General features: G+C 39.0%; 2 protein-coding genes across 3 annotated transcripts; both read right to left on the minus strand.

The window, feature by feature from the left end:
• Positions 1 to 480: 480 nt before the first annotated feature.
• blm (BLM RecQ like helicase) lies at positions 481 to 10140 on the minus strand. 2 transcript variants are annotated; one of them, XM_044192092.1, is made up of 22 exons: positions 9758 to 10140; positions 9149 to 9209; positions 8422 to 9058; positions 8164 to 8299; positions 6820 to 6923; positions 6582 to 6696; positions 5853 to 6487; positions 4963 to 5139; positions 4734 to 4852; positions 4506 to 4619; positions 4280 to 4378; positions 4041 to 4189; positions 3840 to 3946; positions 3222 to 3382; positions 2862 to 3057; positions 2440 to 2630; positions 2196 to 2340; positions 1876 to 2075; positions 1582 to 1774; positions 1364 to 1486; positions 1034 to 1238; positions 481 to 907 (listed from the first exon to the last, which is right to left on the minus strand). In XM_044192092.1, exons 1-22 carry the CDS (start codon positions 9850 to 9852, stop codon positions 721 to 723), a joined length of 4149 nt encoding a protein of 1382 aa, XP_044048027.1. In that variant the 5' UTR covers positions 9853 to 10140; the 3' UTR covers positions 481 to 720. The 2 variants fall into 2 exon arrangements, with proteins under 2 accessions (XP_044048027.1, XP_044048026.1); XM_044192091.1 differs by having other exon boundaries at positions 8422 to 9209.
• A 608-nt stretch (positions 10141 to 10748) lies between these two features.
• Positions 10749 to 15174, minus strand: ctsh (cathepsin H). The gene is made up of 12 exons (XM_044192100.1): positions 15013 to 15174; positions 14809 to 14840; positions 14517 to 14622; positions 14359 to 14429; positions 14159 to 14263; positions 13031 to 13117; positions 12848 to 12903; positions 12679 to 12760; positions 12510 to 12578; positions 12324 to 12430; positions 11166 to 11291; positions 10749 to 11077 (listed from the first exon to the last, which is right to left on the minus strand). The coding sequence occupies exons 1-12, from the start codon at positions 15074 to 15076 to the stop codon at positions 11008 to 11010; spliced, it is 975 nt and encodes a 324-aa protein (XP_044048035.1). The 5' UTR covers positions 15077 to 15174; the 3' UTR covers positions 10749 to 11007.
• Positions 15175 to 15421: the final 247 nt, after the last annotated feature.

Consider the following 15421-nt stretch of genomic DNA (forward strand, 5'->3'; position numbering starts at 1 on the left):
ACCGTGCATACACGTCAATAAGTGTATATGCATACATATCTGGTGGCGTTATGTAATCTGCATCGTTCTATCCTGGGATTGGAGATTGCTGTTTAATTATGTTATATATACACACAAGTGTATATATATATATATATATATATATATATATATATATATATATATATATATATATATATATCCATCCATCCATCCATGTGCCAAATCCAGTTCTTGTTCAGTCTGATCCATTCCGAACCCATGTTTGTACTGTAGGTAACCTTCTGTACAAGTCAGTATAAAATATTGTTTTTCTCCCCCATAGTCCCTTGTAACTGGTGCCATTAAATAAAACTATCCAAACTTGAAATAAACATTGAATAAAAATGTGATACGGCTCCTGGTGGCTTTGTGGTACAACACAGATACAGCTCACAGCTTGCTTTTCTCTGGCAAAACAAATTCTTCTGAATGTAGACCAGTTGAAACAACAGTCATTGATAAAATTTCAATTTGTCTTTAATATAAAAAAATAAGATGTACACCAAAACAGAGTGAAACATTTACAAACAATTTACAACAATCAATACAAAATCTGGAAAGACCCCATGACAATGACTGGAGAACATAAATATACAATTTTAGCAGTTTCCATAGACAGATCAATACTTTACAACAATTACTAACATCAACTCGTTTGAGTACTTTGCTATCCTAGAAAGGCAGATCAAGAGGATGGCCCTAGCCCAAGTGTGAAAAGACTGGTTTTAAGAAGGGTCGCTGGTTTGTTTGAGGGGTTGGGGCGGACAGGAAGCCCGGTCTCCTGCCTGCTGATGCATCCCCTGCTGAGCTCCTGGACCCCCGGCCTGCAGCTTTGGATCCACCCCTGGAGCTGGACGATGACGATTTATTGCTGCTGTAGCCACGACTGAATCCACAACAACATGACAGAAGAGAAGAAATGAGGAAATAAGGTTTCAGCTATGAAGTGAAGATTATTGCTAAATATGATCCCCAACTAGATACTAAAATGTGAGACAAACACACTACAGACCCATAGGAGTTGCCACTTGTGTTGCCATATCCTTTTCTCTTCTTGGAATATTTAAAGAATGGAGCTTTCTTTCTCTTCTGTCCCCGTGCGGCCTGATTACAGAAGTAGGTGGAGGACTCTGTGTCGTCCTCGTCATCGTAATCTCCCTGTGCGCGTCCTCGTGTCGTGTCTATCCACCCGTCTCCACCATTGTCAGTGTGCTCCTCTACAGAGGCAATGTAGGATTAATACCACAATGTGCATTTAAAAAATTAAAAATAAAATAAAACCAGTAAATGAAATGAGGTGCAAAAAGTTGAACTGTGCAAAAACTTGAGTTGGGTCCCTTACCAGGCAGCTGCCACTCAGCGTATTTCTGTAAGACCTGAATGACTTCTGCTCCATACTTCTCCAGTTTGTCTTCTGTCACACCATCAATTTGTAGGAGGACTTCGGTGTCAGAAGAAAGCTTCTCTGTTCATGTGAAAGAAAGTTTGACAAGTTATAAAATGCTAGTTATTTTATGAGCTGTTGCAACATTTAAAAAGTTAAATTGTTTCAGAAATTACCAGCTATCTTTTTCAAGGTGGCGGTGGAAAAGATGTTGTAATAGTGAATGCCAAACGCTTTCCCTAGCTGCTTGCACAGATCGGTCAGTTCCTTCAAGCACTCCTGAACCATCTTCTCTCTCTGAGAGACGTTCTTGGCCACAGCTTTTTGTTTCCTGATGCTAGACGCACTCTCTGTCTCATAGAACTCCACCTGCAATGAGACAAGTGCGAGAGAGTGTTTAATGTTTTGATATCTATAATAGCTATATTTCTAGCTCTTCATACTGTCGTTAAGTCGATCTGTCAGGTTACCTGCATGTGTCCAGACAGAACGTTCATGGCTTTGGATCCAGCAGAGATATAAGACACAGCTTGGCCGTTGTTAGTGATGTAGAGATCCTCCACCAGGATGTTGTCCAGAACCAGTTTTTTGAAGAGACGGTCAGCATTATGCCTGGAGTAAGCTCCTCCCATCCCAAACATTCCTGTCTGTATCTTGGCAGATTTAGACCCTGACAGAAAGAAACGATACCCCACATAAGACCATTCACAGACAACTCTAATTACATACATCATGCAAGATTCACAGCTGCAAAATGCCTTTTCATTGCAAGCACGTGCATGTACTTTACCTACAAAGATATCCACCAGCATGTTCAGTGTCAGTCGGTTTTGCTGAGCAGTCTTGCCAAACCTTGCTCCAACTTTCTCGCAGTTCTCCTGGACAAACCTCACAACCTTCTTCACATCTTCAGTTACATTTCTCATCTTGTATTGCTGCAGGAATATTCAAACATTGTTGCTCAATTAGAAACGGCCAGGTAGGTTTTGAAATTGTAATGAATAAAGAAAGACATGACAAGAAATGATTCCTACGTTGGGTTTGGAACAGTTGTCACAGCTGACGTCTGCGTGCTCCTTACAGAAGCTTTTGTTGAACTTCAGCTCCCCAAAGTATGCAAGCAGCTGAATTCTCCTGCACTCCATCACGTTCTCACAGAAGTGCACCATGCTGTGTAGGTTGTTGAAATGAGTCGACTTGGCATGTCTGTCACCTTCTCTGTCCACTGTGATAAAAAAAAGAACCATCTGAGTCTACATGACTAATATATAAAGTTAGTCATTTGGAAAAGTAAACGTGCTTTTAACGATTTCATAGGCTTGAGGATTGCAGGAGAAAGGAATAAAATAGTATTTAAAAAAAAAATAAAATAAAAAAAAATATCACAAAATCAAAACCCAGACTATCCACATACATTTTGCCTGCAATAAGAAAGGTCTATATTTTTGCCACATACTGCTGATAATCCTCTTGATGCGGTGGACGTCGGTGTAGGAGTAGAAGAGAATACAGTGAGAGATCTCTCCATCTCTGCCAGCTCTCCCAGACTCCTGATAGTAACCCTCGACTGATTTAGGCAGGCTGGCGTGGATCACATAGCGCACATCAGGCTTGTCAATGCCCATGCCAAAGGCTATGGTGGCACAGATGACCTGGCAGACAAACGGAAACAGTGAAACAAGAGCAATGTACACTTTAAAACCTTCAAACCGCTACTGGTTTGCAGAATGTTACCTTGATTTTTATGCTACTTGCTTTGTATCCAGTACTATCTAGTAATCTTTATATCATATCTGTGATTGATTGATGACCTCACCTGGCAGCCGTCCTGATTGATCCACTTGGTCTGCACATATTCTCTGTCACCGTCATGCAGACCTGCGTGATACGACAGAGCTAATATCCCTGCTCTCTGCAGACTCTCAGCCATGGCATCACAGTCATTACGAGACAGGCAGTACACAATGCCAGAGTCACCTGCAACATGCAGAGATGCAGGTTAATAAACAAAAGACAAATTCAGAGGGGGTTTGTAATCACTGACAAAATATGCCCCACTGGGATAATTCAAAACATGGTCATTCTTTTATTTTTTACAAGGCTACTTAGAAAAGCAATAAATCATTTGACAGAAACATGGTTTTAAAGTTATTTTTGACACAAGCTTAAGAATTTTACATGCTTCCATTATAAAAGTCCTTAAATCTGTAGTAACAACACAGATGTGTCAGAATTTAACTGATTAGACATAATGTATTCCACTGGACTTCTGAACTACAGACTGATTTTGACTAACTGTCCCTTCAACATTATTCAGATATGACAGTCTTCAGACTGTGTTCACATACAAATCTGAGTTGAATTTTCAACAAAACAGTTACGGCAGTGTTCTGAAAATAACCGGGATCAGAAAAAGTTCTTCTGAATTATTTACGTGGGTAGTGCTTCTTGATCCAGGTGATGCAGTCCTCGTCAACTTTTTTGGGTTTCTTGGGCAGCACGGCGTACTTCAGGTTTGTTCTGTTAAAACTCATGGTAAACCTGAAAATATATAGGATGGTAATCAGTGAATTCAACAATATTAAAACATAAGTGATTTAAAAATCTGAGACAGAGCCTGAGATGGAGCACGTACACTTGCGGCCGAGTCATATTCAGCTGGTTAAGGATGTCTTTCTGAACTCGGGGGGTGGCGGTGGCTGTCAGGGCCATCATCGGCACGTTGGGGAACTTCTGACGTAGTTCATGCAACCTCTTGTAGTCTGGACGGAAATCGTGGCCCCACTGAAAGATTGTATTTCACAGGATGATTCACAGTGACTGTTGCAAAAATAAAAGTATACTGCAGATTGCGAATAAAGCAGAGGAACACACCTGACTGACACAATGGGCCTCATCTATGACAAACCGGGCTAAAAGGCCTCGCTCGTACAGGTTCTGCAGGGCGGAGATCAGCCTGTTACTTGCGCTCACCTTGGGGAGAAGAGAAGATGCACCAGTCTTGAGTAAAAATCATAGTTACTGCTAACTTTATTTATAGCAAACATGAAAACACGCTTACAGATTCCAACATTTAGGGTGTGATTCATCCATTTCTCACCTTTTCAGGAGTGACATAGAGCAGTTTAATGATGGGGTCTTTCCTGGAGAGCTGCATATAGATCCTCCCTGCTTCACTGTCACTTTTATCACCAGAAGGGCTTGTTGCTGGGATCTGAAATGTGGGACATTACAAAATAACTGATGCACCCTCTGAGTACCACACATATTATTAACAACATCATACTTCATACTGATCCAGCAGACCAGCAGGAGCAAATATACTTACATCCAGTGTAGTGAGTTTCTGGATCTGGTCTACAATGAGTGATTTGAGTGGGGAGATGACCACAGTGACTCCTGGTGACACGCAGGCAGGCAGCTGGTAGCACAGGCTTTTACCCCCACCTACAAATGCATCAGTTACAGAGAAATGTGGACATTTTTACTGCAGTTGACATCCTAAATCTATTGTCACATGGCTAAAATAAAATTTGTAACTTTTGATTACTACTAACCTGTGGGCATCAAAACAAATGTGTCTTCTCCCTGAAGCGTTGCATTAATTGCTTCTAGTTGATTGAACCTGAATTGATGAAGACCGAAACGCTTGTGGAAGATCTTCATCATCTCCTGTGAGTGGGGGAAGTTGAACCCTCTGAAGCGATCATGGGCTGGGTTTCTGAAGGTGGGTTCTACAATGTAAAAAGATTAAAGCTGAGTCAGTAAAATGTAGCAGAAGACCATCAACCTACTCCATAAATTCTCAAAATCAGCACCTGTATTTATTGAGTATTTATCAGGTATTCATAATTTCAGAATCACATTTGCTGAGGGTAAAAAAAAAAAACAACAAAAAAAAAACAACAACTACTTACTATCCCTACTTTGAGAGTGAAAGATATGTAGGGCTGCAACTAACAATTATTTTCATTATCGATCAATCTGCCAATTATTTTCTCAATTAATCTGTAATTGTTTGGTCTATAAAATGTCAGAAAATAGTAAAATATGCCAATCAAAATTCCCTAAAGCCCAAGTTGACATATTCAGTTAGCTTGTTTTGTCCAACCAATAGTTCAAAACCCAAATGATGTTCACTTTACCATCATAGAAGACTAAGAAAACCAGAAAATATTTAATTTCCATTAAATGTTTGGCATTTTTCCTAAAAGAAAAAAAAAAAAAAAGTCTATCAAAAAAAGTTGAGAGGGGGAAACACTAAAAATATATAAATATGTATGACATAAATTTCAAACTATATTTCTTACTAACTTTAACTTAGTGTTGTTTACAGTCTAACAGTAGGACATGCAATGCTCTGAGAATTTGGGACCAGTTAAGACGAATTTTTACTGAGACATTTGATAAATACAGGCCCACATTTTTCCATGCCATACAGACATACCTGGAGAGCAGATTTTTGAAGGCTTGGGTGCAGGTGTTGTTGGTTTCTTCTCCCATGAAGACTTGCTTGGTCCCCCCTCATTCTCTCTTGGAGTCACGGTTGGGGGTTCGTCATAGTAATCAGGGATATCAGAGTCATTAAAGTCATCTATGTCAAAGTCGTCAATGTTAAAGTCATCTGGTTCTATGTCTTCTGCAGCTGTAATGGTTGCAGGGGTATTACATTGGTTCTGAAAATCAGTATCTGGCTTCTTGGGTGAGAAGAGATCTGAACCATCCAGGTCTGTGCTTGTTTTCTTAGAGAAATTAAAAGATGGATTTGTGAGGCTGTGGCTTGGAGAATCACAGATAGTCTCATTTTCCATATATAATGTCCTGCTGTGCTTACTGTGCATGGGTTTCACATTGATAATACTGTCAGAGTGATCAGTGTCATAGTCCACAGAGATGGCTGAAGATCTCCTGATCTGAGGAGGCTTCTTTGAGTCCACTGGCACAGAGCTGCTAGATGACATAACACTAGACGTATCGCAGCTAAAAGATGATGTGTCTTTAAAGCTGGGTTCAGAAATCACAGTGCTGTCGGGCTGCTGCATCCTCAATAAACCGCCACCACCAATTGCAAGAATTCTTTTCCTGCGTGAGAAAGGCAGATGATTGCAATCATACTGAGATATCATTAAGTGTCATGAATAATAACGACACTGTTTTTCCACTCAAATGTACACACCTTTGAGCCCTCTTCAGCAAAAGCTCATTTCCACAAGACAGACCTATTAGTTCATGTTCAGGGATGGAATCAATCAGAGCACAAATGGACTCCATGATACTGAAGAGTTGCTCATCTGTGACGTGATCAGAAGAAAGAAACAACAAAATGAATGACCAGGACAAAGATTAGAGTCCTAATTTGATGAATAAAATGTGAACAATTTATTCCTCAAATCAGAAAAAGGCTTAACACCCACTTCTTTTGTCTTTTGAGTGGTGATCAGATGGTTCTTGTAGTGTTGTGATGGGTCCCTTTGATTGCACAGGACTGTCTCTGCTTTCAGCATCAGCTGATTTTGATCTGTTTGAAATAAAAGAAAAGTTATGTCCTGTTTCCTTTTCATCTAATATCCAATATCTAGGCCAAAAGTTAAGAGGGGAGACTTTGCTATGATGACTATTACAGTAATACAAATAGTATGAAACCGTAGCAGCAAAAATGTACCCACTATAAATCACTGTAATATCAAAAGTAATATGGTTTTTATACCAACATGTGTATCTCAACTGATACCTTTTCTTCAATTCATAAGCCCCCGCCCCCCCCAAAAAAACTATAGCTAAGGAGCTTCCTGTTTACCACAAGAGTTTGGATAAAAAGCAATAATGCACAGTTAGATATGTTTCACTGTGCTTATCTGCACAGTCAGAATCTGACTCATTACGTCGTATATAAAAGTGCACATTGTAAAGTGCCTTGTGTTAGTCTGAGCTCTGAATTTACCAGAGAAAACAAAGAAAACTCAATTAAACCGATAATGTTACAGTATGTTTGTGTGGTGAGGTATTACTATAGTAACTTTATATTTACCTTGTCATATGTCTAAATGCATCACTATTAACAAAGTAAGCTACTTTTTGTATTGTGTTTCACAAACAGAGACACAATTCAGGTTTTAGTAAGCTCATAAATGTATATCACATAGCTTAAAAGGGAACTCCACCAATTTTTCATATAAAAGTCTGTTTACAGGTCCTGGGGAGTACTACCACATATGAGAAAAAAGTAGTAAAAAGCCTTGTGGCTCCGTTAGGCTGTTTCAGGTTGTTTCAGTGTCGGTTGGGGCTGAAAACTAAAAGTTTGAAATTGAACAAATGGAGGTGTGGAGTTAGAAAGATTACCAGACCTCTGTAGCCCGCTGCTTATCTCTGCTTGAGGCTAGCAACTCAAGGCTACACGAGCCGCTACTAGCACAACACACATGAATCTCCAACCAAACTGTCGGCAGCCGAGTTGCATTGTGGGTAATGTAGGCGCCAGGTTTTGAAAAAGAAGAAGAATGCGTTGAATAAAAAGATATCTCTTGTTCTGCTGCATCAATTTTGATCTTTTTTTTTTTTTTTTTTACCCTGCCCATTGTGAGTCTGACAATGTTGAAGTGGTGGGGTACTCTTTTAATAGTACAACTTATTAACTGTGATCATAGTGGTTTTGATTACAGAAAATACACATATTTTAAGGGTCAACGAATTCACTACCATGTATACACAGCAACTTGTGTGAACAGTGGCAAAATACATAATAAATTGAAAGAACTGACCTCATCGTCAATGCAGAAGTAGTGTAAGAGATCTCATCAGGGATTGGAGAAGGGGGAATGTAATCGAGGTCATCTTCAGGCTCTGAGTTACCATCAAGCTCTATTACCTTTGGGTCAATCCATGTTTTATTATCATCTAAAAAGGCAAAAAGATACAGCATGTATTTTTGTATAATGTATAATTCAATGCTTTCCAGACCCATATTTGCCCTACAATGTACAAATAAAATACAAATGCTGCAACAAACAGCTTGTTACCTCTCATTCCTTTAAAAGGCTCAAGGACAACATCGTTGTCCTCTTCACTATCACTCAGATGAGCAGGAGGACGTCTTCTGGTCATTTTAACTGGAGAATCCTCAAGTTCACACTGTGCTGGGTCCTGATTCAAAGTAGGTCCTGGTGAAACTGCAGCTTTGTAAACACTGTTCTCCAGTTCATCTGTTTCCATACGAGATTGTTCACTTCTGGAAAGACCATACTTGTTTGCAAAACGGTTGCTTAACTCTGGTGTCATAAGAGAGGCATCATGGTTTAGTTTCCCTGTTAATTGTATTTTTTCTTCCCTGGGAGATGACAGTGGATTGGAGCTCTTCCCTGATACTTCTGAACTGAATGAGTCATTTTTTGCTTTGGCTGGAGTTTCAAAGTCATCAAAATCATCCCAGTCGTCCATCGGGAATCCAAGCGATACATCTAGACTTGTGGGATTGTCTCGTGTGCCACTACTAAACTGGTCAGATTTAGGTGCCGCTGTAGTCACCTTAATAGCAGACCCTGCTGAAGGTGTGTGGCCTGCAGGAGCACAGTTACCTGCTGGGCTGATCAAGTCCGACTTGCCTTTTGAACTTACAGAGAAGAAGTTGTTGATTTGGGATTTTTGAGGTCTCTCAAGCTTGTTTGAAAATGTCAAAGGAGATTTAGTCACCAAACTGTTCTTAGGGACATTGACATTCCTGTTTGCCAAAACATTACAGCTGATTACCTTGGTTGGGACTTCCACCTTGGTTGTACCCGATGAGGACTTCTTTTTGAAAGAAAAGGCCCTGAAAAATAAACCATTGAGAAATTATGAAAACATAATGTGACAGTAAAGCGCAAGGGCATCATGCACATTCACCTTGAAATTTGATGATTTTAGAGGATAGTCAAATTCTATTTTTGTGTTTTCCTAACTTTTTCTTTTAATCTGGAAACAAAACTGCCTTTTCTGTATTTTTTCTTTGTATTTAACTGCCTGATAATAATAGCAGCCACAGCAGCTGATGCTAACAACTGGTAACAATTGGCTTGATAAGCAGAATATGCAGAGTATCCAGAGACACATGGCTAATTTGTTTCTGAATGTCACATTTCATTTTAATATGAGAGTCCAGGTACCACTTGCACAGCAGTTGAGCCAGCTGGAGCCACAGGATAACCAAATGCACTTTTTGCATAGTCAGTCATCTCTGACAAAGCTAACGTATCCCAGTTGTGCTAATAACTAGCTAATACAGACGAGTGTTTACCATACATCCATGATGTTTACCCGTTAGCACAGCTGACAGCTCAAAGCCAACTGTTAGCTGCTGTTATTGCCCTGTAAACTTACCCAGGTTTAGGTTTAGCCAAAGTCAACTTGCTTTGAGCCGCATTGCTGTGCCTCGCCAGCTGTTCCTTCAAGTTATTTTGTGGCAGACTAGACATTGTTGGTAAGAGGCTGAGCTGGCGAGATTAAGCTAGCTAATTTAGCAGTCCGAGCTCAGTTCACGAAATAGCGGCCAGTTTCCTCAGCATGGCTCGCGACAAGGAGTGAGATAAGTGCCCGGAGACTCGCGCTGAGCTTGTCTCGCCGCGGAGTTGTAATTCAGTAAAGTTCATTAAACTTAGACAGTCTTAACTACTAATTTTACCGATACGTTTACTCTCTCCTGGAGTATGAGGTAGACAGACAACAGATTTAGCGCCTGTTCAACAAACTGACTCCTTATTGGCCGAGGTTGAGCAGTAATGAGGATTCTGGGAAATGTAGTATTACGACATAGTTTCCCAATGGAGAGCTCAAGCTCTTTTTAGACACATTTTCTGCGGAGCCTGCTAGGGCAGCACGACTGACCATCACTCTCAAAGGCAATGGCTCCTAAAATTATGTGAAATATTTGAATTGTACCACAGGTATGCTACTGGTAAACCCTAAGTAGTGGGATGTTAATACCTACATCATTCACACAGTTGTAAAACCATATTTTAACCCAATATAATACGGTTAGGAGTTGGACTTAAAAAGTTTCAGTATTTTACCAAGGTCTTTGCACCACAAAATGACTCTAGGCAGGTCTTGTCTGTTGATGTAATGATCACTTAATTAGAAGCTCAGTAAAAATGGTATTTTATGTTTGCATGTTAAAATTAATCTTACATGTCACAGAGGGAAACATCATTCTTGTTAATGTGTGAACTCTCTTTCTAGAGTTGTTTTGTGTAATCATAGATAGCACCATGTCATCATGGATTATACCTTCCTCAATCATTAATACTATAGCCATCACTTTTGGGTATCTTGCACACAGCTGCAATACATTGTGATGAAAGACTCAAACAAACTGATTTAATAGATTTTATTTGTGAATTTAACTACAATGAATTGAATGATTGGTACTTAAGAGATAATGTCAGATTTTTTGACTAATCTGAATATCATTTCATAGTGCTTACTCCATTGTGCAAAAAAACCCCACTGTAGATGGAAGCACAGTAGGCTATTTATTATATAAAAATCAACCTGTATAATAAAAATTAAAAAAAAAAAGTCTAGATTCAGCTCCCTTTTCAGCCCTTTTGTAGTTTGCTATCATGCAGAAATCACACCTCCGGGAAAGATGAGCAGGCAGCAAGTCCACACATGTTCTTCCCACGTTCAATGAGGAAATATCTGTAAGAGGAGAACATTGTTATTATCTTTCTCAGGTTGGTATACATTTAGTAATATGTCTCTGTATGTGGTAAAATAGAAGACATACCCGTCAATCCCCCAGCTGGATCCCCATGAGTTCTTTACTATCCAGTAAGGGGTGCCATTGTCCTTTCCATACCCGACTGCTAACACAGCATGGTTCACCTTGTCTGTGGTGCTGTGGCATTCAGTGCTGAACGGCGCAAGAGAAGTGACAACTTTATACATGACTGTTTTGATAAAGAATGAGGAACTAAACCACTTTGAAGTCTAACAGCTTTACTCACAGAAAAGGCCTTTGTATGGGTGTTTTAAATGCACAGAGACAGATAAAATGTTTTTAAAAAGCTAAATATTTAGAAGCCAAGATTTCCCAATCCTTATTTATGCGACAGTAGTGGTTGGAGTTAAATTTGGCTTTGCCTCTCCACTCCTGTTTTGCTTCCATTTTAATTCTAGTGCAGGACATTTGTTTAAATTTGATCCTAATAAAACTCAACTAATGTTGATTAATGCACAAGTAAGTGGGCACACACTATGTGTTTGTGTCTAAATTGCATTACTTAAAGGATAAAAATAGCCTTTTTCTTACAGTAGTAACAGTTTTCTCTGTGTTATCCAGAACTGATAAATCAGAGAAACTAAAGCACTAAAGCAGAAACAGGTAATATTTCAGAGGTGTCAAATGGCTAATGAAAAGATATGACCAGTAGCCATTTAATGTATAATGTGATTATAAAGTATAATCATTTCTGACAAAGCTAAAAAAAAGAAGTGTTAGCATTATAAATCTAGCTGTGAGCTGAGGTGATATCATATCCATCAGAAATGAATACAAGACAGACAAATTCTCCCCAGTCTTAGTTGGAGGGAGCTGGATTTAAAATAGTAAAATGTTCCTGAAGGTTCAAGTAAAGTGAGTTTTCTATAAGATATATATTACTAAAGATGTGACCTACACCTCAAAGCTAGAGAAAAACAAAAGGGAAAAACATAGGATTTTTTCCCCCTAAGACAGCAAACTCTGTATATTTTTTTCAACCATTTAGTATAGTGTATATTGCCATGAAATGGACTGTGCCTTTGTATATGTTTGTGTCAATCTAGTGGCCACACATGTTTATTGATCACCAATTTACAGTATAAGTGTAAACAAGCATAAAAACTGACATACAAATCAATTTCCAAGAACATATATGACAATGTTTCCGTGACTTCTCCTCACCTGGTGTACACACCCCGGGAGTAATACATGAAGTCAGAGGTCACCTCAAAGGCAAAACTGACAGGATTGCGTGTGGCGACCGCATCCACCATCTCCATCTCATTGTACTGTAACAGAAAGACTTCATCACTCACAGGCGTTCAATAAAGACATCGATTTTGAAGAAAGACACTGATGTTCACTCACCGCTGTAATGTTAACCACATCCTTCACAAAGGCCGCTGCCAGTTCTGGGTTATATTCACAAGTACCGTTCTGATTTAAAAATCAAAATCCATTACATAAGTAATTTCAAAGTCAGTTTTGCTTATTATTCAGTTTGTTAATAATGTAGGGTGGCAAGTTATTTAGTTACAATAGCTGTGTATGGGTAGTCCTTCTCTGTCATCAGTCCCTTGTTGTACATGATGTATTCAAATGCTTGACTGGGAAGGCCGCTAGAAGACAAATTAAGATCTCGTTATAAAAATTTGTCTGTGGTGATTCACACAGAGGTAGTTACAGGGAATATATTTGACTCTCACCCGTTACATCCGTGGTTGTTGAAGTCCTGGGCACAGTCTACCAGCTGTTGTTCAGACTAAGCAATATAAACATTAGTTAAAGATTACAGTAAAAAACCTACTCTTTGCCCTACTATGACAAAGGAACTAAATTTTTTTTTTTACAAGAGCTGCAGTTTTGAAAGAGAAGTGAAAGATAGTCACCAGTGGTATGAGCTTCCCAGTGTTGATAGCAGTAACAGACTCCAAACAGCCGGTTGTGGAAAAAGTCCAGCAACTACCACAATTTGCCTTTGGTGCAAAAAAAAAAAGGTTAAGACAATAAGACATTTTGTGAGGTGAATGCATGGAAATGTGTGTGCAAACAGCAACAATGAAAATGCAAGTTAAACTTCACCCAGCTCCCAAAAGACCAAAGTCTCTTCTGTTATATTAAGAGTATATTTTGGATTTGACTGACCTGTTTGCTTGATGAGTATCACCAGTTTTTTCTTCCCTCTAAAATCTGTTGACTTTGTTCTTTACATGCCCCTTTTACTGTCTGAGAAAGGTCCAAATCATGCTAACGTGAATCTTGACAGGGTTGCTAGCGTCGGAGCACTTTTGTTTCTTTATTGTTCCCAAATGAATCATTTTCATAAACCTTTTTCACACAAAACATTTTGACATGTTACAGCAGGAAGAGCACAGATTGAAATAATAACAGTAACGATGGCACCGGTCCAGCAATTACTGCAATGCAATGCAGCCATTAACGTTATTAGTCACATCTGTGTAAACATACTGCAACATACTAACTGTATACAGTATGTACGATACACTAATCTTTAACGTATACTGTTTTTAAAGTTAAGAAACATACTTTACTGTTTTATACTAACAGGAAATGATCTGCAACTTTAAACTTCCAATTAAACTTAAAGAGACAGCAAAATGTTTTTCCTAAAAATGTAATGTTTTGTTATTTGAGGTGTTCCTGGAGCTGTTTCATCACTATTCACAATACGCTGGATGTTTTTTCCAGCTGTGAGTGGCTCAAAACTTGCTTGGAATTAGTATGTAGTATGGATTTGGGACACAGCTGTTGTCTCTGCAACCCCACTAAAGAGGTTGTCCCCCTGTTTTGGGAACCACTGGATTATAATATTATTATTGACAATTATAGTATCAGTTATCACCAGAAACGCTTTTAATCTACTGTGTTACCCAGCAACAATGTACTGTGACCAAATGAGATCAATAACTGAAAATGTGTGTGTGTGTGTGTGTGTGTGTGTGTGTGTGTGTGTGTGTGTGTGTGTGTGTGTGGACGTTTGTGCAGTTAAAATTAACCTGATTCTTCACATCTGTTACATAATTTCCTTTCTTTCTCCAGTCGATGGAGTCTGGATGTGGTCCGTTGCTGCTGAGGTAATTCCCCTTGGTAGCAGAGCAGTTCTGTAAAAGGCAGTATGTAAAATAACTACCCTGCCTATCAACAAAACATCACAAACATCTTTGTAAACATTTTTGTACTTCCTCTATGGCGTTACCTGTGGCTCAGACCAGAGGAGAGACTTTCGAAATTCACTAAAAGTCATGTCTGAAAACTGGTTCAGCCCCACTGCAGGAAGAGACAATAAAAGGCTCAACACTTTTTAGTCTGGGCTATATGAAAAAAAGAGTAAATGCAATAAAAAGGCGGTCCTACTTGTGAAAGAGTGATTTCCTTCATTGTGTTTGTCAATCCTCCTCTTGTTCTCAGTGAATATCTGGACTCTCTCATAGTACTCCTTCATGCCATACACTTTGTTGTGCTGATAAAAGATTAAATTAAAGATTAATTATGGGTATATTTGGCTAGTGATCAGTTTATACTATTCATGTAGCAAACGTTTATGCATCAAACTTACACGGTTACACTGATTTTTCATTGCAGTTAACTTCCTCATAAACATCTACTGTACACATTTGTTACACAGCGTTTGATAGATATAACATACCTGCGCCATCCATGACTTGAAGTGAAACTCGTCTGAAAACAATTCATATTGTCAAAATTGATGTAATACGGAGAATTAAACAATGACAACAAGTGAATAGACGCCATGGCATATTATGAAAGCGAAAGCTAGGTTTTAACACAAATAATAACACTGCGAAAGTAAGTGTATACTGTACAAAAACGGACGATCGCAGCATCTTACCTCGTTCAGACAGGTGAAAAGCTGAAGCTGCGGACAGTAAAGCAAACAAAAGCAAAGTGTTCATCACGATCACTTGTTAAAGCTCCAGCCGGTGGTACCTAACAAAGACACGGCTGAAAGTGAAGCGAAGCAGATGAGAAGTCACGAGGTGAACCGCCGCCTGTTCAAATTCCCCTACTGACAAAAATAAACGACAGCAGTAAATGAGTCAGCCTATCAGTGTCAAACTTAATACCCATAGGCTAAATAGTTTTTTTTTCCCTATTTAGGATATTTTTTGAATAGGCCTAGTATCTTGTGCTTTGCCCTTCTGCAAAACTTGAACCTCTGAAATAACCCACTTGCACATCAATCTAATGCCAAAGCCACTTAATTAGTTGATAATATTTTACATTCATTTTCGAGACAA

Source organism: Siniperca chuatsi, linkage group LG4 (genome assembly GCF_020085105.1).
Source record: "Siniperca chuatsi isolate FFG_IHB_CAS linkage group LG4, ASM2008510v1, whole genome shotgun sequence".
NCBI classification, from domain to species: domain Eukaryota; kingdom Metazoa; phylum Chordata; class Actinopteri; order Centrarchiformes; family Sinipercidae; genus Siniperca; species Siniperca chuatsi.